This window comes from Vombatus ursinus, unplaced genomic scaffold (assembly GCF_900497805.2).
Source record: "Vombatus ursinus unplaced genomic scaffold, bare-nosed wombat genome assembly UNPS02014826.1, whole genome shotgun sequence".
Classification (NCBI taxonomy): domain Eukaryota; kingdom Metazoa; phylum Chordata; class Mammalia; order Diprotodontia; family Vombatidae; genus Vombatus; species Vombatus ursinus.
This window is the reverse complement of record NW_020954604.1, coordinates 11,555,280-11,578,391: the sequence shown is the minus strand read 5'-3', so window position 1 is coordinate 11,578,391 and position 23,112 is coordinate 11,555,280. Positions and strand designations below refer to the sequence as shown.

General features: G+C 40.3%; 1 protein-coding gene across 1 annotated transcript in view; it reads right to left on the bottom strand.

The window, feature by feature from the left end:
* Window positions 1-18,970, bottom strand: part of PRPH2 (peripherin 2) — a 28,790-nt gene extending 9,820 nt beyond the window's left edge. The window contains exon 1 of the mRNA XM_027838435.1: window positions 18,168-18,970. Within this exon, the coding sequence (XP_027694236.1) occupies window positions 18,168-18,748 (581 nt within the window). The 5' untranslated portion in view covers window positions 18,749-18,970. The remainder of the gene's footprint in view (window positions 1-18,167) is intronic.
* Window positions 18,971-23,112: the final 4,142 nt, after the last annotated feature.

Sequence of the window (23,112 nt, the reverse complement as noted above, 5' to 3'; positions counted from 1 at the left end):
CATCCCTCTCCTATTAAGAAGGTAACAGACCGGCTTGGCAGATTACCAGGTCCTCTGTGTGCTCTGGTTCACTTAGCTTAGCAAGATCCTAGAATATCAAAACTGGAAGGTTTCTTAGAGATCACCTGGCCCAATCCCATCCTTTATTCAGATAAGGAAACTGAGGCAAAAAGAGGTGACAAGATCTCAATAAGTCCTAGAATCTCAGCTGTCATCTAGTAGAGCCTAGGGCAAAACAGGAACCCCTTCTCCAGCATCCCTGACAAGTGATCCTCCAGTGAGGTGATGCACCACTATGGAGGAAAGCCCACTGAAATAGAGTTACTTCTCGTGAAGTTCCTCCTTACATCAAGCCAGGCGCCTTCACAAACCAAGGATTGTTTTCATTTTTGTCTTTGTAGTTCCAGTACCTGGCACACAGTAGGCATTTAAAGTTTGTTGTGAGCCAGTCAATAAACATTTATTAAGTGCCTACTCTGTGCCAGGCACTGTGCTAAGTGCTGGGGATCCAAAGAATGGCAAAAGACAGACCCTGCCCTCAAGGAGCTAAAGGTTTAATGAGGGAGACAACTATGTTCAAACGAGATTAATTGATTGGAATATTGCATATATTTTCAGCTACAATTAATGAGTGAGTTGGTTTTGCTGACCTGCTTTTTTTTCCCTTTTGTTGTCTTTTGTTACAAGGGAAAGAGAAAGGAAGATACTCAGGAATGAAGGTAACATGACACACAACTGACTAATTTAAATCAGCCTCTTTACAACTTTCAGCTGTTGCTCCTAATTCTGTCCTCTGGAAGCAAATGAAAAAAAATCTCATCCTCCACATGACACCTCAAATACTTCAAGATGTTTCTTTTTGTTCTGCCTAAGGCAACTAGTTGATGCGATGGATATACCCTTGGACTTGGAACGAGGAAGATGAGTTCAAATCCCCCCCAGACTCTCACTTAGCTACATGACCCTAAGCAAGTCACTTATCTCCTCTCATCCTGTTTCCTCATCTGTAAACTGGGGATGATAATAGCAACTACCTCACAAGGTTGTTGTAAGGAGCACCTGAGACAATATATGTAAAAACATTCTACAAACCTTAAAGTGCTATGTCTTAGAAGCAGTTAGAAGGGGCACCAGATAGAGCACCAGCCCTGGAGTCAGGAGGACCTGAGTTCAAATCTGATCTCAGACCAGACACTTGATAATTACTAGCTGTGTTACCTTGGACAAGTCACTTCAACCCCAATTGCCTCACCAGAAAAAAAAAAAAGCAGCTAGGTTGTAGAGTAGATAGAGCTGGACCTGGAATCAGCAAGATCTAAATTCAAATTGAGATTAACACTTTCTATTTGTGTGACCCTGGGCAAATCACTTCACCTCTCTCTGCTTCAGTTTCCCCATCTGTAAAATGGAATGATAAAAATAGCACCTAACTCCCAGGGTTGTGAGGATTGAATGAGATAATATTTATAAAGTGCTTTGCAAACCTTCAAACATCATATAAATGTTAACTATTATTATCATCATTTCCCTTTCAGACTAGGCAGTCCCAGTTCGTCCATATGATTTGGCCTCTGGTCCCCTCACTATCTTAGTTACCCCCCTTTGGACATGTCCTACTTCATCAATGACCTTCCTAAAATTTCACATTCACAACCAAACCTAGAACTCCCAATGTGTAACCATGACATAGTACAACAGGACTGTCATCTTCCTTGTTCTGGACACTACAATCCTGTAAATGCAATGTAACATCAAGAGAGTTTCCTCCATATTTTTTCACTTCTTTTATTTTTCTTGCTTTTTTTTTCAACAGGGCTAATTTGGATATATATATACATATATATTTTGGATGATTTCATATGCATAATTGATATATGCCTTGCCTTCTCAATGGGTAGGGGAGGGGCTGAATGAAGAAAGATAATTTGGAATTCAGAATCTTTTAAAGTGAATGTCAAAAATAAATAGTATTTTTTTTGAAGAGAAAGCTTCCTCCTTACCCTACCCCCAATTCATACTTGTATTTGATTGACATGTATCATGTGTACCAGTTATTGAATTATTCTGGCATTTTGGTGAGTATGTGGCATAATGTAGAGTAAGCTGGACTTAGAGTTAAGGAAGAAACTGGATTCAAATACACTTGTAACCCTTACTAGCTGTGTGACCATAGGCAAGTTACTGAACCTTTCTGGGTCTTGGGACATTCCTCAAGACTTAGCTACTAATGTTGCTCTATGTTGGCAGAGGGAGTCATCCCACTGTATACACATCTGAGGTGAGATTCAGATCATGGTCTAAAATCAATTGTGGATGCATCATTAACCAGCTTGGGCAATCCAAACAGCCTGGTTTTTAAACACACACACACACATACACCCACAGCTCCTTGCCTTCTTAACCACTCTCTGCAACCTATTTGAATATTAAAGAAACCTTTCTTAGAACTTTCTCTCTCTCTGTCTCTGTCTGTCTCTGTCTCTCTCTCCATCTCTGTCTCTGTCTCTGTCTGTCTCTCCCACCCCTCCCTCCTTACAGGTGAAAACACAAATCAGATGTAAAATCCCAAAATGTATTACTCAACTATCAGAAATGTAATGTGCAAAACAGAAATGATTCCATATATGTTGGAGCCTACTTCCAGTCAGTTGGTTGATTGACGGAGAGTTGATTTCATATAAGCTGGAGCCTTTTTTCAATCTAATACAGTAATGAGTATGAGCTCACGTGAACATAATCCTAATCACAGAGACATAGAATCTTAGAATTGCAAAGCTAGAAGAGAGACGAAGAAACTGATGTCTAAACAGGTACGTTGATATGCCCAAGGTCATACAGCAAGTTATTAATGGTTGAGTTCTAGCTCTGACCCTTTTGGATGACAGACAGATAGATAGATGGATGGATGGATGGATGGATAGATAGATAGATAAGGGATACATATATGCATATATTCTATATATACTTATATACATATATTTTGTCTCCCCTGATAAAATGTAAACTCCTTGAGGGCAGACACTACTTCATTTTTGCTTTTGTACCCCCAGGAATTAGTACAATGCCTAGGCTGGTCTAGTAGTTGCCTAATAGATACTTACTGGTACCTGCCCTCTCAATGCCTCATCCAGACTGTGCCCTCAGGACAGCTGCCCCATTTGTCCTCCCTTACTTACACTACTGATCTGTGTGTCATCACCACTATGTGTCATGCACTGATGCATCAGCTCTTACAGAACTGTCACTGGCTAAACCTACTCCCACTCCTATTTGTCTTCTGATTTGGCCTACAGTCCTGAGCTCACAGGGTCTGGCTTTCCTTACTGTATATACAGCTAAGGTGAGATTCAGATCATGATCTGAAATCAATTGTGGATGCATTACTGCCCAGCTTTGGCAATCCAAACAGCCTGGTTTTTAAAGCAGCTATGTGGCATCGGGGTAGAGTGCTAGAATTGAGGTCAGGAAGTTATGAGCTTGAATTCTTCCTCAGCAGTATTTACTTGTTGTATGACCCTGGGCAAGTTCTCTCAGCCTCAGTTTCCTTATCTATAAAATAAGGATAATAACTGTGTCTAGTTCATGGTGTTGTTGTGAGGATCAAAGGAGACGGCATAATTAAAACACTTTGAAAACCTTAAAATGCTATAGAAATATTAGTTGTTATTATTAAGGTCCTTTTGGTTATTTTAGTAGATCCCAAGTTCAATATAAGTTGATAGAGTAACTGAAAAAGGTAATGTAATCTTAGCAGCAAGTGCAGCATCCAGAAATAAGGAAATGATTGTGCCTATGTTCTCATCTCATAGTCAGTTCTAGGTCCCACAATTCAAAAATTAAATTGATAATTTAATGTAATTAAATGTCCAGAGAATGGTAATGTCCAGAGAAGGGCAACCAGGAAGATGAAGGGTCATGAACCCATGACATATAAAAACTGGCTGAAGGAAATGGGGATATTTAGTGTGGACAAGTAGATACTCAAGGGACAAATGGGAACAGTGGACTGCCATCAGGAAAAGGTAAATTGGATTTGTTCCATTTGGCCCCAGAGGCAAGAACCAGGACCAAAGTGTGGAAATTGCAAAGAGGTGAATTTAGGCTTGATATCAAGAAAAACTTCCTAACAATAAAAGCTTTCCCAAAGTGGAATGGACAGCCTTGGAAGGTAACAGTTTCACGTCCTTGGAGGTTTTCAAACAGAGGCTGGATGACTGCTTGTTGGGTATGTTCTAGTGGGGATACCTTTCAAGTATGGGTAGGACTGGGTGGCCCTTCCAGCTCTAAAATTCTGTGATGTCTCCTTACCCCTCAGTCTGATTCTTAGATCCCCAGAAGACTGAGAACTTCCCGTGGGTAAGGACTGCCTGTGTCCGCCCTTAGCAGACAATCCACATTCATTCACTGTTCATTTAACAGACATTTGTTAAGTATCTGTTATTAAATGTCCTACAAAGATGAAAAATGATAGTGGAGGAAAGAAACAGTATTTATTAAGTATCTACTATATTCCAGGCACTGTGCCAAGGGCTTTGCAAATATTACCTCATTTTATCCTCACAACAATCCTGGGAGGAAAGTAGTATTATGATCCCCATTTTATTATTGAGGAAACTGAGACAGACATCGGTAAAGTGACTCACCCAGGGACACATAGCTGGTAAGTATGTGAAGCTAGATTTGAATTCAGGTCTTTCTGACTCCAGACCCAGCTCTCTATCCACTAAACCACTCAGGTTGCAGGCAAATGAGGAGAGGTATAAAAAAATAAGGATTTTATAATTCTAGTGCCTTCTCTCTTTTAATTATTTCCTATTGAACATGTATATAGCTTGTTTATCCATATTTCTTTGCTTGTTATCTCCCTGTCAGATTGTAAGCTCCTAGAGGGCAGAACAAGATGGGGAATTCATTTCAATTCAATTCAACAAATGTTCATTAAACTCCTTTTATGTACCAGGCAACTAGGTACTTGTGCTAGGCAACAGGTAATCTAGTTTAGTGCCATCTCCTTCAAGAGGCCTTTTCTGATTTGCCCAGCTAAGTGCAATCTGCCTCCCTGAACCCCCATCCCTGTGTATTTTTTTTTAAAGATTCTGTATTTAGCTGTGAATACAGCATAGTAGAATGCAAGTTCCTTGGGGTCAAGGATTCTCATTTTTGTATTTGTATCCCTAAAGCCTGGAACATAGAAGGCACTTAATAAATGTTTATTGACTGGTTGAAATAAGCTGGACAGAGAGACTAGAACCAGACAATGGATGACCTTAAATGCCAGACTAAGTATATTACCCTAAAAGATATGGAGAGCCACAGAAGTTTTTTGAGCAGGTAAATGCTGTGGGTCATTTGCAAGGACAGGGATTGTCTCTCTTTTATCAGAATGAGAGCTCCCTAAGGCGAGGTCAGAAAGCCTCTCTCCCCAAAATTAGATGTGGAATTTTCAATGGACAAGTCTGTATCATCTCTTTTCTGCCTCCACCTTAGTGTCAAGCACAGGGTTGTGTAGATGAAAACAGGTTGGGGAGAGGGGAAGTCTGTAGTTCCCCAGGCTTCTATAAGTTCCAGCCTTGGTCCCTTCTCCTGGGGCTTCCCATTTTCCTGAATCAGTCCATCCTGAAGCCTCACCTTGTTTACCTGGGGTTTTGCTCTTGTTCCAATTCTGGATTAAGAGGCAGCTCATACTCTTAAGCCAAAGCCAGGCCAAGGAGATCTCAAGTCCTAGGTCACTGAGGCATCTATTTATAACCTAGAGTATTACCCAAGCTCCAATGATTTCCCTCTCAGGTCTATCACAAATCCCACTTTTGTGGGTGACTTCAGATATGGACTAGTTTCATTGAAGTTTTTGTATGCTGAATGCCTCATACGATGCCTGGCACACAGTAGATACTTAATAAATACTTGGAATATGGCATATATTTTCAGACACAATTGGTGCATTGGTTGTTTTTGCTGACTTGCTTTTTCTTCCCTCTTTTTTGTTCTTTGTTACAAAAGATGGGGCAAAAGGAAAAAGGAAGAGGTATTTTCAGAATTGAAGTGGATGTGTCAAAGAAAAGAATCACTTTTTAATATAAAGGGGGGATAATGTCAGGTCTTTCTCAGTTTTGTGAGACGTGTGAGACTCGTGGTTTTAACAAGCCCTGGAAGAGAGGTCATGCAGAGATGAATGAAGGAATTCTTTGGTCTAACCAGATTTCCCTCAGGCAGAAAAACCAAGCCTTAATGGGGATTCATTCAACCTTTCATGCCAGGAGTTAGATTTTGCCTGAATAAGCACTATGATTTGGTACACCAACTTTCCCTGTACACAATTTTCTCTCTCTTACCTCCATACCTTTGCACAGGCTGTCCTCCATGCCTGGAACCCACTTCTTCATCTCTGCCTTACAAAATCCCTTTGAGAGTCAACCAAGTGCTACCTTCTACTCAAGGCTTATTCTAATGCCCCCAGTTGCTAGTAGCCCCCATTATTTTGTATTAGATTTACATCTATTCCGTGTTTGCTGATCTGTGTATGTGTTGTGTCTCTCCCCTCTGAAAGACTATAAGCTCCTTGAGGTCAAGGATTAGTTTTGTCTTTGCATCTCTAGCTCCTAGCTCAGTGTCTAGCCTGTACTAGGGCCTTGATAAATGCTTCTTGAATGAATAAATGAATAGATGTATATTGATAGGTATTTATTTATTGAGTACTTACTGGATATAAAGTCCTACATAGAGCATCACAAAGGTGCATAGAGAAGAGGGAAGAACTATGATCTCCCTCTTCAGGGAGACCCAGTCTGATAGAGTTATATACATAGTCTTTGCCCTCAGGGAGCATCCAGTCTGACTGGAGAGACATAATGTTGGGAACAGTTACAAAAGTACTTGTCAATGAATACAAAACCAAACCAAACATCAGAAAGTGCACTTTTTTAATTGGAAATTGAGAGGATGCCCATCATTGGGGAACGGTTTAATAGGTATGGTATATGATTGTGATGGAATACTATTGCACTAATAAGAAATGACAAGAAAGATGGATTCAGAAAAGCCTGGGAAGATTTATACAAACTGATGCAAAGTCAGGTGAACAGAACCAGGAGAACATTGTACATAGTGACAACAATATTGAAACAATAAGCAACTAAAAGGGTTGACTACTCTGACCCATATGATGATCCAAGCCATTCCAAAAGACTCATGATGAAAAATATTATAACATCCAGACAGCGAACTGATAAACTCTGAGTGAAGACTGAAGCATAATTTTTTTTACTTTTTAAATTTTTCTTGCTTTTTTTTGCAATATGGCTAATATGGAAATGTTTTGCATAACTTCACACATATAATTTATATCATATTGCTTGCCTTCCTTATAAGTAGGGGAGGAGTTAGAGGGAGAAAGAGACTTTAGAATTCAAATTTTTAAAAAGTTAATGTTAAAAATAAATAAATGATATTTTTTAAATGTTCTTCTTAACCTCATTGCTCCAGGTGTTTAAATTATCCAAATCAGCTTCATCATGATACAGTGATCATGTTCATCCCTGGGCACTGTACATTTGATCAAATTGTAAACAGTGGCATTGACATATGTATAGATGATTTTACAGTTTACAAAGCACTATCACATCCATTAACTCATTGATCCTGCCCACAGCAACCCTGCGAGGGGTAGGTAAGACAAAGACTGAAGACCAGAGAGGTTTACTTCCCCAAGTCAGTCAATGAAAGCTGGAATTTGAACCCATGTTTCTTCAGCCTCATTCTAGTGTTTTCTCCACTAACTGCCACAACCTCCCTAACAGGGATATTCACATACATGTGTTCATCAAGTTAACCAGTTGATCTATTGGGCCTCAGGTAGATGAAACACATAAAATGTAAGATTCACTGGTGAGAGTGGGATGGGGTAGGTGAGGAAAGAGCCTGACACAGAACAAGCCAAGGGGCCAAGGGATAGGTAAGCATAGGCTGATGAGGTCCCCAAGATGTATACCTGGGATGGCAGGAGAGATGGCATTGAAGAAAATATCATCCACTTTGTTTTGCCTGCATATATATGTCCACAAGTGTGCACACTCACAAATGCTGTTGGAGTTGGGAGGAGATATGTGCCATGATAGAGCTCACAGTTTGCCAGATCTTGGTTTTTCTAAGTAATGCCAACTCTCAATATTCTCTGGTTATGTGAAATAGGAACCACGTCATTTGGACCAATGTACTCCCAACATACGTCCTTTCTCTAAACAAGAGCTACTCAACAAGTAACAAAATAGACAAGGGTCTTTTTCTGAATGATTTGAAAAAGATCCTTGCCTTGAGAGGAGTCATGAGTTCTAGTCCTGGCTCCTCCACTAAAGAGTTATGTAAACTTGGGAAAGTCACTTCAATTGTCTCTGTTCCTTCACTTGGAAAATGAAGGAATTAGACTCAATGATCTCTCTAAGGTCCTTTTTAAAAAAAATTCAATTTTATTTTATTGTTTATTGTTGGTTTCACATTTTCTCCCTCTCATCTCCCTCTCCCCCGCCAATGGAGAAGGCAAGAAAAATAAAACCCATTAAAAGCAAGTATAGCCATGAAAAACAAATTCCTGCATCAGCCAGGTTAAAAATAAATGGAAAGAAAAAAAGAGGAGAGAGAAGAAAGGAAAGGAAAGAGAAAAGAAAGAAAGGAAAAAGAGAAAAGGTGCTTCAATCTGCACTCTAAGGCTATCACATCTATCTGAAGGTGGGTAGTATGTTTTGTCATGAGTCCTCTAAAATTATAGTTGGTCTCTGTTTTTATCAAAGTCACTAAGTCTTTTAAAGTTGTTTGTCTTTACAATGTTGCTGTTATTGTATAAATTGTTCTGGTTCTGCTCACTTCATTTTGTATCTGTTCATAGGAATTGTCCCTAAAAAAATCCTTTTTTTAACTCTGATATTATGTGATTAGAGGGTTCTCAACTACTGGAAAACCTTTAAGTTGATGGCCATCTCCGTGCCCTTCTCCCCATCAAATTCTTACCTGGATCTTCGAAACCATCCCAACTGGGCCTCTCAAGTGTGTATGGCCGGTTAGCATAGCTTGTTAGAACAAAGTGACGCAGAGGTCCAAGTTATGAGTATAGTCCTCTCCCCTCCACCATTTGATAGCATTCCCAACAGGGGGAGAAACCACCAGAAAGCACCTCTTTCCCCCCATTCACGAGGTCACTTTTCACAAAAAGACTCAGAATTGATGCTTATACTAGATTCTAACCATCTTGATATTATAAAGTCTAAGAAAAACAAAGATTGTACTTTACTTTAGTTTACTAAATTACTTTAGTTTTGTAACATCTTCCATGCCCAGCCCAGCGTCATGGACATAGTAAATTTTGTTCTTGTTTAAAAAATAACTGATTTTTCTATAGAACTTTAAGGTTTACAAAGTACTCTTCTCACTACAACCCAGTGAGGTAGGTAAGAAGGTTTGTAAAGCACTTTACAAATATTATCTCATTTGATCCTCACAACAACCCAGAGAGGTAGGTGCTATTATTATTGTTCCCATTTTACAGGTGAGGAAACTGAAGCAAACAGAAGTTGAGAGACTTGTTTAGGGTCTCACAGCCAGTGTCAGAGGTTGGATTTGAACTTAAGTCTTTGTGACTCCAGGCCCAGCACTTTATCGATCATGCCACCTAGCTGCCTCACTAGTAATGCAAATATTAATCTTATTTTACAGATAAGGAAACTGAGGCTCAGGGAGTTTGAGGATAATAATATAAGAATAATAGGCTCTTGGGGCAGCTAGGTGGTGCAGTGGATAGAGCACTGGCCCTGAAGTCAGGAGGACCTGAGTTCAAATCCAGCCTCAGACCAAACACTTGACACTTACTGGCTTAGCTGTGTGACCCTGGGCAAGTCACTTAACCCCAATTGTCTAAAAAAAAACCAAAAAAAACAAAAAGCAAAATACAAAAAACCCCAAGAATAATAGGCTCTAGAGCTACAAGGAAACAAAAGTGGAATACTGAAAAGGATCACAGATTTAGAGCTGGAAGGAACCTTAGCGGCCATCTGGCCCAATTTCTTCATTACCCAAATATGGAAAATGAAGCCCAGAGTATTTAAGGGATTGATCCAAGGTTACTCAGACCACAAGTAGAAGATCCAGATTTGATTCCAGGTCTTCTTTGATTATTCCAAAAACAGTCCCATTTCCACTGCCTCATGAAATGATTTACCCAAATTCATACAGCCAAGAAGAGTCAAAGCCACTTGGAAATCATGGCATCACCTTCCTGATGCCATGATTCTCTTCGAGAACTAAAGACAAACAACAACAACAAAACCCAAGTTCCCCATCTGGGGTCCAGTTACTCTCTCTGCTGAGTCATTCTGGCTACTTGAAGAAGGAAGACAGAGTAACAGAGGCAGGCTAAAGACAATGGTACATAAGAAGGTAAAAAGTTAGAATTTACACTGTGACGGTGGAAGGACATCTAGATTGGAAGCCAGAGGACCAGGGTTTGAATTTCAGTTCTGCTATTTACAACCTCTATGACCTTGGGTAGGTCATATAACTTCCTTGGGCCTCAGTTTCCTCATCTGTAAAATGATGGGGCTGGACTAGATGTCCTCTAAGGTCCCTTCCTGCTCTAAATCTGTGATTCTTTTGAGTGTTTCACTTTTGTCTTTGTATTCCTGGTGTTTCGCAGTTCCTGGTCTGTGGTAGGCACTTAACAAATTCTTGTTGATTGATTGATGGTCATCCCATCTACTCTGATTCTGACAGAAGAACCAAAATAGTCTGAAAAAAGCCTGATTTCTTGGAATTTAAACATGAGTTTATCATGGGCCTCCACTAAAGTCTTCCCCCAATGCCTCCTAAAGAGGCAACAAGCACAGTACACTGTGATGTGGACTTGGAATCAGAAAGACCTGGGTTCAAACCCCACCTCTGACACTTACTGGCTTTGTGTTACTAGACAAGTCACTTAACCTCTTCAAGCCTCAGTTTCCTCATCTGTAAAATAAGGGGCTTGTACTAGAAGGTCCCTTCCAGCTCTAAATCTATGAACCCAGTACCCTACATTCTCAAAGTCTGTGCCAGGAAACCACTAGCCCTGGAAAGACTGAGGAAAGGTCTAGGGATGGACTATGTTTGAAGTCTGAAGACCAACCTAAATATCATTAATGCATTATAATAAAATCTCACCACAATATCATGAAGTCCCATTGTGATACCATGTTTATAACATTGTTTTTATGGAACTCACTGCCCTTGATAAAGTTGTTTTACCTAACCTTGTTTTTGTGGAACCAAGAAATCACATTTGGTGGGTGTAAAGCATGGATAGGCTCATCATCAGAAGGCTGGTCATCAGAAGATGATATTTTTTTTTTAACTCCATCTACTCCTGAAAAGTGTCTACTGTCTACCAAACTGTGGAGGGAGTGCTTATAACCTGCTCATCTGGACAGTGGAGGGAGTACCCAAACAGAAGCAATCACAGATACCTTAAGTATTAAATAGACAATTGATGCTGCTGTCCTCTGGGATACTGCCCACCCTCCACTATTTAGAGACTTATTCCTCACAGTGATTTCTTCATGTCCATATGCCTTAGGACCATATCACTGCTTGGTAGCTTTTTCTCCAAACAAAGAAAATGGCAAGAAGTAGAGGAAAAAACCTCAACAGTACCCCAACTTAATCTAAGCTGCTAGCTTCAGTATGAATTTGGTAGGGAAGGAATTATATTGTTTTGATTTGTTTTGTTTGTCCAGACCAATGCAGGGAATTCCTGGGGAGAAACTCCTTCCACCAATGCAAATCAATCAATAGGTATTTATTAAGTGCCTACTATGTGTTAAGATCTGAGCCAAGTGCTAGAGACATAAAGATGAAAAGTAAATTGCCCTCAAGGATCTTACATTCCATCATGGGTGAATAATCCATGAATAAATAATAAGAAATAAGGGAATGGACTTGTGATTCATAAGCAGCTAGTTGGTGCAATGGATAGAGAACGCAGAGCTTAGAATCAGGAAGACATGAGTGCAAATCCAACCTCAGACACTTACTAGTTGTGTGACCTTGAGCAAGTCATTGCCTCAGTTTCCTCTTCTGTAAAATGGGGGTAATAATAGCACCTCCCTCCCAGGGTTGTTGTAAGGATCAAATGAGATAATAACTGTGAAGTGCTTTGGCACAGTGGTGGTATAGAATGAGCATCATACAAATGTTAGCTATTATTATTTCATTGGTATCAGGAACCCTCCACCATACAGATCAGCATCTTTGAAACTTGATCTTACAGACTTGCCTAGAGTACCAAGAAGTTAAGAGACGTGCCAAGGCTCACACAGTGTGGGTGAGAGGCAGGACTCCTCGGCTCTCTCTTCACTATCCCTATATCCCTCTTGGTGGTGATCAGAGAGCAGCTTCCAAATGCATCAGAAGAGTGAGATCATACTACTAATAAATAAATTAACATTAAATTAAATTAAATTAAATTAATTATTTATTAATTATATTATATTTTAATATTATCATATTTTATATAATATAATTATAAAATTTATATATGTAAATTATAAAATATCTATAAAATATAATTATATTAATAATTTAATTAAATTAATTTAATTTAATTAAAATTTAATACCATTTAGACAGTCCTTTTAGTTTAAAAAGTACTTTACAAATATTATCTCATTTGATAATATTATCCTCAAATAAAATCACTTTCAAAATGGCATCCTCAAAAGCCATGGCATCCACAAAAACATGATTTTTAAAGATTATTTTTAAAAAGGACTCAGCACTGTCATGTATTATAATTATTTGTGCCATACTAGACTATAACCTCCATGAGAGTGGGAACTTAGCCTTATTCATCTTTATAATTTCCTAAAAGGATACTAAGGGGTGTGGAAAGGGTTCTGTACATAATAGGCACTTAATTTTTTAAAATGGAAAACAGAGTGCAAACCAGATCTCAAGAAGCTGACCTTATTTGCCTTTAATCCAACACTACTGTAACCAGCAAACTAAACACCTACTGATAGGTTTGTGCAGAGAAGTGACTAGGACAAGGAGACTGGGCTTTGTTCCAGGGTGCTGACAGTCTGAGGGGGGCATATCTTCCCCACAGTGATCCTATAGCCTACCATCCTTATGCCTCATGGTCAGTCTCTCTCCATCGCTGACCTGTGCAACCATCAACCACTTCCTTGCCTAGCTCCAAGCTGCTACCTCAAGGGTTCTATCACCTTGGTGTACCTCTCCTAGGTACCTGCAATTCCAGAGATACCCCCCCACACACACACACATGCCACCTTCCACAACCTCTTGAAGGATTAGAGTTAGTGGGATGCTATAGGAATGCAGGCCAGGCCTGTAGTCAGGCCATCCCATCTCTCAGAATTACTGTACCTAACCTTGATGGATCTGACGACCTGCACCATGCCTTTCATAGGAGATCATAAGGATCAGAGCTCTTGATTGGAAAGGACCTCAGAGGTCCGCCAATCCAAACCCTCATTTTACAGATGAAGAAACTGAGGCATGGGGAAAGTGACTTGCCCAGGGTTAAACAAGTAGTAACAGTGAGAGATAAGATCAGTGTTGGGACATTCTTCCCACATTCCAGGTGTGCTTTCCGTGGCCATTCCATCCTGCTTCCATCCCACTCCCTTCACCCTTAGTCTTCCCAGCTGTAGTCTCCTAGGGTATTTTCCCATGAGGGCCTATTTAGGATACCTATCTCCCCCAACATGGCCAAATCACGGGCCTAAGCGATCTCCCCAAGTCTTCCCTGCCCTCTTCAACTGAATTTACCCCATGTTCGAAAATTCCTAGTTGCTTCTTTGTTGCTGCAAGTCCATTGGGGGTTAAGGGGCCAAGCATTACCCTCTTTAAGAACACAGGGCAGAAACAACCCTGTGCAGGCATAATATTGCCCTGATAGATATTGTTTTACAAAAATATCATTAATGCATTCTAATGGAATCCTGACATTTTGTCGTGAACCCCACTGTGACACTATGTTCATAACATTGTTGTCGTGGAACTCGTTGCCCCTTCTGAGGTTGTTTCATATAATCTTGTGTTTCTGTGGAACCAAGAAAACACATTTGGTGGGGTAATGCCTCAATTACTATGGCACTTAGAAACCCAAATAGAGAGCACAGCATGCCCTTGTAGAAGTGGACAGTCACAGAGGCTGTGGAAAGGACAAAACAAAGAATGTCAGAGGAACTCAGGCCTATGCTAATAGGCATAAATAAGAGAGAAACAGAGACAGAGAGAGGGAGGGACAGAGAAAGAGAGACAGAGAGATTCAGGGAGAGAAAAAGACAGAGACAGAGAGAGGGAGAGGAAGAGACAGAGACAGAGACAAAGAGAAACAGAGACAGGAAGAGAGCGACAGAGAGAGGGAGGGACAGAGACAGAGAAAGAGAAGACAGAGAAAGGGACAGAGACAGAAAGACAGAGAAATAGAGAGAAATGAAGCAATCTTTTTGGTCCAAAGCTGCCATTTCATCAATATAGGGACCTCCTGATGAGGACATCCCTCTCTGGCAATGTATATCTGCAACTATTCTACATCAGAGAATTCTACAGAGTTGAACTGAGCACTGAGAGTTTTGAGAGACTTGTCCAGAGTCACACAACCAGTATGGATCAGCAGCGAGACTTTCACCCAGGCCTTCCTGGGTTCGGGGCTAGCTCTCTCCGTGACATACTTGTAACTAAGCGCAGAATGAAGCAATTTATGCACAGCAAACAGTCCGCTTACAGCCAAATTTTGCCTGAAGCATACAGCTCCTCAGGACAAAATCGAGGCTTGGAGAAAGCCCCACTTTGCTCCTTCTGGCAATAGGGTTTAGGGATTATCTGGAGAGAAGGTGAATCCAAGTGCTGGGGTTTCTGTGGATTAGTTTGGAGTTGGCTACATGTAGAATCTCACGGGACAAAACCACCAGCTGGCTGCTGCTTCTCCTGCCCAGGAAGACCTGGGTTTCAGACTTGCCTCTGACCCGTGTTGTTTATGTGGTCCTGGGGAAATAGTTTAACATCTCATTGGCCCTGGCTGATTCTTTAAAATTATAAATTACAGTTAAGGTGCTGATCTGCATAAATGGAGGGAGTTTCCTCTCTGGAAGATCATTACACTGGTGAAATCACAGGTCCACACAAAAATCATTATTATAATTGCTAACCACCAATTACAAAATATAAAATATATAACATATATTGTATATAACATGTTACATATAATAAATATATACATTATATGATAGATAACATATGTAAAGCACTTTGCAAAACTTAAAGCTTGTTTGGCCTTCCACCCTTGCTAGGAGAGTGAGAGAGATGTTTAAATGATACTATCTGTAACTGAACACACAGACACACACACAGACACCCACCCACACACACACACACACACACTGCCCCCTGTGTATGAAGGACAGAAAGGCTTATGGTCCCCTCCTCCAACAGGGATTTACATCTATAATCCCCACACAAGGGGAAGACAAAATCCTCCAGCAATGACCTTCAGTCTGAACTTCTTTTGTTTCAGGTGTAGTTAGTTAGGCAAGCCCTCTTGGGCTCGCTGATGTTCAGATTTATAGCCTACTAGGAAGGCACTTTGGGAATGATCTAATCCAAACCTCTCATTTTTCAGAAGAGGCTCAGAGAGGGAAAGGGACTTGGAATTCTAACATGTTTAAAACTGGAGTAGCTCATAGAGCTGTCTAAGCCAAACCTTTCATTTCAGGTGGCTGGATTTGGAGACAGGAAGATCGAGGTTCAAATCCTTCCTCAGACACTCACTCATTATGGGATTCTGGAGGATCCAACCTTTTTAAACCTCAGTTTCTTTATGTGTAAAATGAGGATAATAATAGCACCTACCTCACAGGGCTGTAGTGAGGAACAAATGAAATAAAGGATAGAAAGTGCTCTGTGAACCTTAAATCACCATATAAAAGTTAGCTATTATTAGCCAATCTAGTTCATAGATTTGGAGCTGGAGGAGATCATCTAGCTCAGATTCTTAACCTGGGGTATATGGTTAGATTTTAGAGGGTCTGTGATTGTGGACAGGATGGGGGGGATTACATCTTTATTTCAATATAACTGGTTTCCTTTGTAATCCTATTTAAGTTGTTTTATGTACTTAAAACCGTTATTCTGAGAAGATGCATAGGCTTCTACAAGACTGCCAAAGGAGTCCATGACACAAAAAAGGTGAAGAACCTCTGATGTAATCCAAGTCCCTCATTTTAAAGATGAGGAAACTGAGGCCCATGAAGGTTAGCTGACTTGCCCAACTTCACAGTTAGGGGCAGAGCTGGGATCCCAACCCCAATTCTCTGATTCCAAATTCATTGTGATTCTTTTTACACTACTGAGCTAGAAACCGTCTGGGCCCAGGGTCATAAAACACTAATGGGTCTCAGAAATAGTTCTGGGTAACATAAAAATGTGATAGTGGGAAGGAACAAGGCTTGCCAGAGGGACCCAGACATCCTCCACTGTGACAATGCCTTAGTATAGCTCTGCCTACCTCTCTCCAGGGTGTATAGCTCATCAGTTCATCACGTAATGTTGGAATGTCTATACAGTTGCCTCAGATTCATAGAGTAAGCCTTTTGTCATAATTACCTACTGCACCTACTTAGGTGCCCTGAACCTAATCCTCTGGTCACTGTGGGTTCTTAATAAAAGGGGGACCAGAGGGCAGGTAGCTCAGTGTTATCACATGAAGAACAGCTCAGTGTCTGCTCCTCCTATAATGTTAACTTTGTGTATTAAATGAAGACAGGTCTCCAGCTCTCAAGTGCAAGAGAGGCAGGTCTGTCTCTTTTCCTTTCATGTCCATTCCAGCCAGGGTCTTCCCTCTGAATGTCCTCTTTTGAAATGACCTTCAGAGTTAGCTTATGAGCCATACAAGAAGATCAGTGGGGACCTAAACTGCCATTCCCATGGATGCATCATTCATCCTATTCACCAGATTGGCTTTGAATAGCTTTCGTTTGATATGAATTTGAACCTAGCAACCAAAGGTATGGGTGGACAGTGGGCATTTGTTCAGAAAAAGGACAGGAAGACACTTAACACAGAAGGACATTTTGGCTTACTATGATGACTGCATCAGAAAAGTAAAGTAGTGAAATGGACCAGCCATGGAGCCAAAAGACGTAGGTTCAAATCCTGCCTCCAATACATATTGTTTCTGTGATGCTGGGCAAGTTGATGAACCTCTGAGTGCACCAGGCAACTCTCTAAAATCATAAATTACTGCCAAGTTGCTGATCTTCATTAGTAGAAGGAATTTCCACCCTAGGAGTTCCACTGGTAAAATCACAGATCAATCAGTTGATCAGCATTTACTAAGTGCCTACTAGATGCCAGGCACTTCTGCTAAACCAAACAGAAAGTATTATTATTATAATTGTTAACCAGAAGTTAGAAAACAAATTAATAATTCATAATTTCTTATTTATATCAGTCAATAAACATTTATTAAACACCTACTATGTGCCAGTCACTGTGCTAAGCATATACTTATATTTACATATCACTTAAAAATTGGACAAGTACTTCCCTTGTGAGGCGAGGTCCTTTAAATGACCCATATGTAAAGTGAAGGTCAACACTCTTCCTTCCTTAAAGAGGCAATCCTTTTTTTTTTTTTGTCAAGGACAATAGAAACATTTAAAGTCTTATTTTATTACTATGATTTCAGAACAACGGGCTTCCTTGGGATGGGATGTTCTGTGGCAGAATCTTGGAAAATAAGTAGTGATGTGGAAATAGGAAAAAAAAATACTTGAATTTGGGCAGGATTATCATTTCTATATAAAACATCCAGGTCCAAATCAATCTGGTCTAATGGTTATGGATGAATGAGTTGGGAAGGTGAATAATTTCTCAGAAGATCTGATCTGGAAATGAACCTTTCCCTCCTAGTCTGATGAAGTAGACCCAGACACTTAGCAGGTTTTCCTCCCCTAAGAACCTCCAAGCCAGTTATAGGTAGGGGCACCCTTACTGCTTCCCTTCCTCATCCATATGGGTATGCAAATACATACACTCTCTCTCTCTCTCTCACACACACACACACACACACACACACACACACATGCACATACACACAAAACAGGAAACTCCACGCTACTACTCACTCTTTAACTTCTTTGGAGGCAAAGTCCAGGTATCTGTTGCTGATCCACTGGACTTCAAACCAGTCCCGGAAGCCATTGTTTCCACAGCACCTGAACTCAATCTGCAACATGTCAATAGTCTTCTTCATGAAGCACCGACCTGGGGTGTCCGTGTCCCTATAATACTTCATGCCATTCTTGAGCCCATGGGTCAGGGTACTCTCCAGTGAGCCCCTCATCAGGAAGCAAAAAAGAGAAACCAGGAAAAGGAAGATGTTGAACAGAACGCAGATGATCAAGAAGGGCTTCAACCAAGGCTTCCATTTGGAGTACTTTGCAGGGTCTAGAGCATCATAACAGATCTTGCCCCCAAGAGCATTGAAGATGCAAGCTAGCACCCCTACCCCAATCAGAGAGTTGGGCACAAAATGACTCTCTGAGTTGTTCATTACCTCACTTCTCTTCTTGAGCTCAATCTTGAGAAATATTCCCAGGCTGAAGAGTATTATTCCAGTTAGTACTGAGATCCAGTTCATAAGCCAGAGCCCCTGGGCTAATTTGACCCTCTTCTTCTGGTCGAATTTGACTTTCATCAGTGCCATTTTTGCTGGCTGGAGCCCAAGTGGGCTCTGGACTCAACTTGGTGAACTTTAGAGATAAGAATTCAAGGCTTTTGGGGTACGGCGGATGGCCCAGTCTGCAGGGAGCCCTTCTCCGGTCTGGCCATGTCTTCTCCCTTATCCTAGGGCTCCGGTGAGCTCAGGAATAGGGGCATTAAATTCACAGTTCATCAAACGTAAGTAGTTCCCACTGCTGTCTCTGGAACTCCCCGTTTGAGCAAAGGAGAAACATTCTCAATGTTGCAGATTATTAAAGTAGGATCTGCCAGAGAGGTCACCCTAATCCCTTTAATCAAACTGATCCAATTAGAAAAAGCCCTGCCAGCAGCAAATGAGGAGTGGCCATGGGCTCCTTCATTTTCCTCTCTAGAGCTTCATCAGAGTCTCATTTCGGATGCTGTAGAAGCATCAGGGAGAAGGATGGGAAATCAAATCTCATGAAGTAACAAACCAAAAAAGGTCAAATTAGTAGTCACAGGCACAGTCTGGGGGACCTTTTCTGGGGAAAGAGACTGGGGTGAGATGGCACCCTATATACAAGGAAAGAATGGGCAAAGATGACCACTAGTAAGCCTAAGGATACCCTCTAGTGGCAAGAACTGAAGGTTTAAACAGAAGTGTGGCTACCTTCCCAAGTCCAGAGTTTACTTTAGCTTACAAGAAAAAGGGAAGAAGGAAACACACACACATATACACAGTCCACGTGCATATCCCATTTTCCAAAATGTAAAAAATTACTTCTCAAACTCCTTAAGCATGGAAGTATCATCTTGGAGTGATGAACACAGAATGATAGATTTAGAGTTCAAAGTGACCTAAGAGGGCATCCAGCCCCAAATTCTGAATTTTACAGAGGAAGAAGCTGAGGCCCAGAGAGGTTAAGTGATTTTCCCAAGGTCACTTAGGTAATAAGTTACAGAGATAGGATTTGAACCTAAGTACTCCAACTCTAGCACTCTTTCCCTTGTACCACACTATGTCTCTCAAAAGCCATCACTTTCCTGACTTGGTGTCTCACCCACACTGTTTCCTATACCTGGAATGTCCTTCATCTCCCTTTTGCCTATTGAATTCCTACCTATTATTACCCATAGCCCAGGGAGGCTCTGTTCCCAGAAAAAGGGGCTCTGGATCTCGGTTGAAACAGATTAGATTCAGTCTTAGAGGAGTCTAACCCCAAAGAAAGGGGATTAGGTGCATTATTGATGGAGTTGTGAACTGATTTAACCAGAGCAATGTGGAACTAAGCCCAAAGGGCTATAAAACTGTGCATACACTTTGACCCAGCAATACCACTACTAGATTTATATCCCAAAGAGATAAAAAAAAAAGGGAGAAGGATCCACATGTACAAAAATATTTATAGCAGTTCTTTTTGTGGTAGCAAAGAATTGGGAACTGAGGGGATGCCCATCAATGGGGGAATGGCTGAACAAGTTGTGGTATATGAATGCAATGGAATACTATTGTGCTATAAGAGATGATGAGCATGCAGACTTCAGAAAAACCTGGAAAGACTCGTATGGACTGATGCTGAGTGAAGGGAGCAGAACCAGGAGAATATTGTACACAATAACAGCCATGTTGTGTGATGATCAAATTTGATAGACTTAGGTCTTCTCAGTAATACAAAGATCCAAGACAATTCCAAAAGACTCATGATGGAAAACGCTGTCCACATCCAGAGGAAGAACTATGGAGTCTGAATGCAGATCAAAACATACTATTTTCATTTTTTTGGGTTGTTTTTTCTTCCTCATGGTTTTTCCCTTTTGTTCTGATTCTTCTTTCACAACATGACTAATGTGAAAATATGTTTAACATGATTGGACATGTATAACCTATATCAGATTGCTTGCTGCCTTGGGAAGGGGGGAGGGAGAGAAAAAAATTGGAACTCAAAATCTTATAAAAATGAATGTTGAAAACCATCTTTACATGTAATTGGAAAAAATAAAATACTATTAAGTGCAAAAAAAAGAAAAGGGATTAGGCTTTTTTCTCATGCTTTTTGGTTCATTGCCTCCTCACTAGAGCTCTAAGGAAAATATCCAAAATAAAGCTTGTTATCTATGATCTCCCCAAACGGGATTAAAAAAAACTTCTCAGAAGTGTCCATTAGACAATTATACAGTGGATACTGGATAAGACAGCTATTTATTTTCTCTATCAAAAAAGAAATGCTTAAAAAACAAAGACTCATAAACACACATTAATAACATCTTAAAATATTTTTTAAAAATAACCCATCACTTATTATCCCAGTAGGTAAAGACAACTTTGTAGGACTGCTTTATGCCTCAGATGTTGCATTGCCAGAGTAACTCCCAAGGCCACCAGTCAAGGCACTGCTTATCACCTGGGCAAGTTATTTAACCTCTTTGAATACCTCTGTAGTTAGGTTCACTGTCTTCTGATGATGCCATTACACTGCTCTCTCTTGGATTGTTGTACCTCTGCTGTTTCCCACTAGGTGTCATATTTCTAATGCTTCTCATCTCTTTCTCTGGGGCTTCTCTGCTCTCCCTAGGATGTATCATATTCTACTGGTCTCATGGTTGCTGCTGGGCATTACTCCTAGCTCCTAGCTCCTGGGCTTCACCCAGTTAGGGATACCTACCAGCAATCTCAGCTCTGGTCTACAGGAGTATAATGACTAGAAAGCCTATCCCTGTTAGGACTGCTCTTTAGTTATAGTTAAAGGCCATGAGCCACCACTGCCAGCTAATTAAAATTAGAATACCACCACACTAAGATTATCTATTTTATTTTGATACTTTTGTCGGGAGCTAAAAATCATAGTTTTTTTTTTTTCCTGGACAATTATCTGATTTCTGGTTAGAAGGTTCTAAGACTTCCCTCTGGCTTGGCATGCAAATGAATTTGAGCCAGAGCAAAAGGTAAGGAAAGGAGAAAGGATCAGTATCCCCATTCATCTGGTCTATATTTCTGCCTTTATTATGTCTATCATTATATTATTTATTATGTCTTTTTTTTACTATGTCTAATCAACAAGCACTAACTACAGGACAGGTAGGTGGCACAGTAGATGGAACACCGGCCCTGGAGTAAGGAGGACCTGAGGTCAAATCTGGTCTCAGACCGGACACTTAACAACTTACTAGCTGTGTGACATTGGGCAAGTCACTTAACCCCAACTGCCTTGCAAAAAAACCAAAATGAAACAAAACCAAAAACAAACAAAACAAAACAAAATAAAAAACAAGCACTTATTATGTACCAGGCACTATGCTAAGCTCTGGGATACAAATAAAACCAAAAACACAATCCTTGACCTTAAGACTCTCACATTCTAATGGCAAAGACAATATGTAAATAACAAAGATATGTACAGACAACACATAAATAAATAATATATATAGAAATTAAATGAAAGATAATCTCAGAGGGGTAAATCAGTGGCAGCTGGGAAAAAAGGGAAAGATCCTTTGTAGAAGGTGGTCTTGACGGAGCTTTAGAGTCAAAGGAGAGGGGACAGAGAATCTCAGGCTTAGGCGACAGCTAGTGCAAAGGAAGAGAGATGGGAGATGAGTATGCTATATGCCCGAAACAGCAAATAGACCAGTAAGGATCGTAAAATATAAGAAGACTACAAAGGTAGGAAGGGTCTAGTTTATTAAGAGATTTAATACAAAACAGAACACCTTATATTTGATCCTAGAGCTAATAGCTAGAAAACAATAACAAGATTGATCTGAAGGAACAAAAAAAGTCAATATTCTTAAGAGAAATCAAGAAAAAAGTGGGAAGGAAGGGGGTCTTGCTGTACCAGATCACCAAAGCAGTAATCACCACAACTATTTGGCACTGGCTAAAAAATAGAAAGCTGATTAGGTGCGCAACATATAGAAGTAAATGAACATAGTGTTTGATAAACCCAAAGACCTCAGCTCCTGGGATAAAGGACTCACTATTTGACAGAAATTGCCAAGAAAACTAGAAAACAGTCTCTCAGAAATTAGGTTTAGACTAAGATCTCATACCATATACCACAATAAGATCCAAATGGATACATGACCTAGATATAAAAGGTCATTTTATAAAGAAATTAGAAGAGCAAAGAAGAAACGTCTTTTGAAACTATGGATAAAGGAAGAATTTATGACCAGACAAGGGTGAGAGCAGGGGTGGGGAACCTGCAGCCTTAAGGCCTCATGTGGCCTTCTAGGTCCTTAAGTGAGGCCTTTTGACTGAATCCAAATTTTATAGAACAAATCCTTTTATTTTTGTTAATATATTTTTGTTCGTCTTTTGTATTTTTATTTATTTCTAACTTTGCCACCTGACTGGCACCACCACCGCGTGAGACTGGTTTGCTAAAGGTT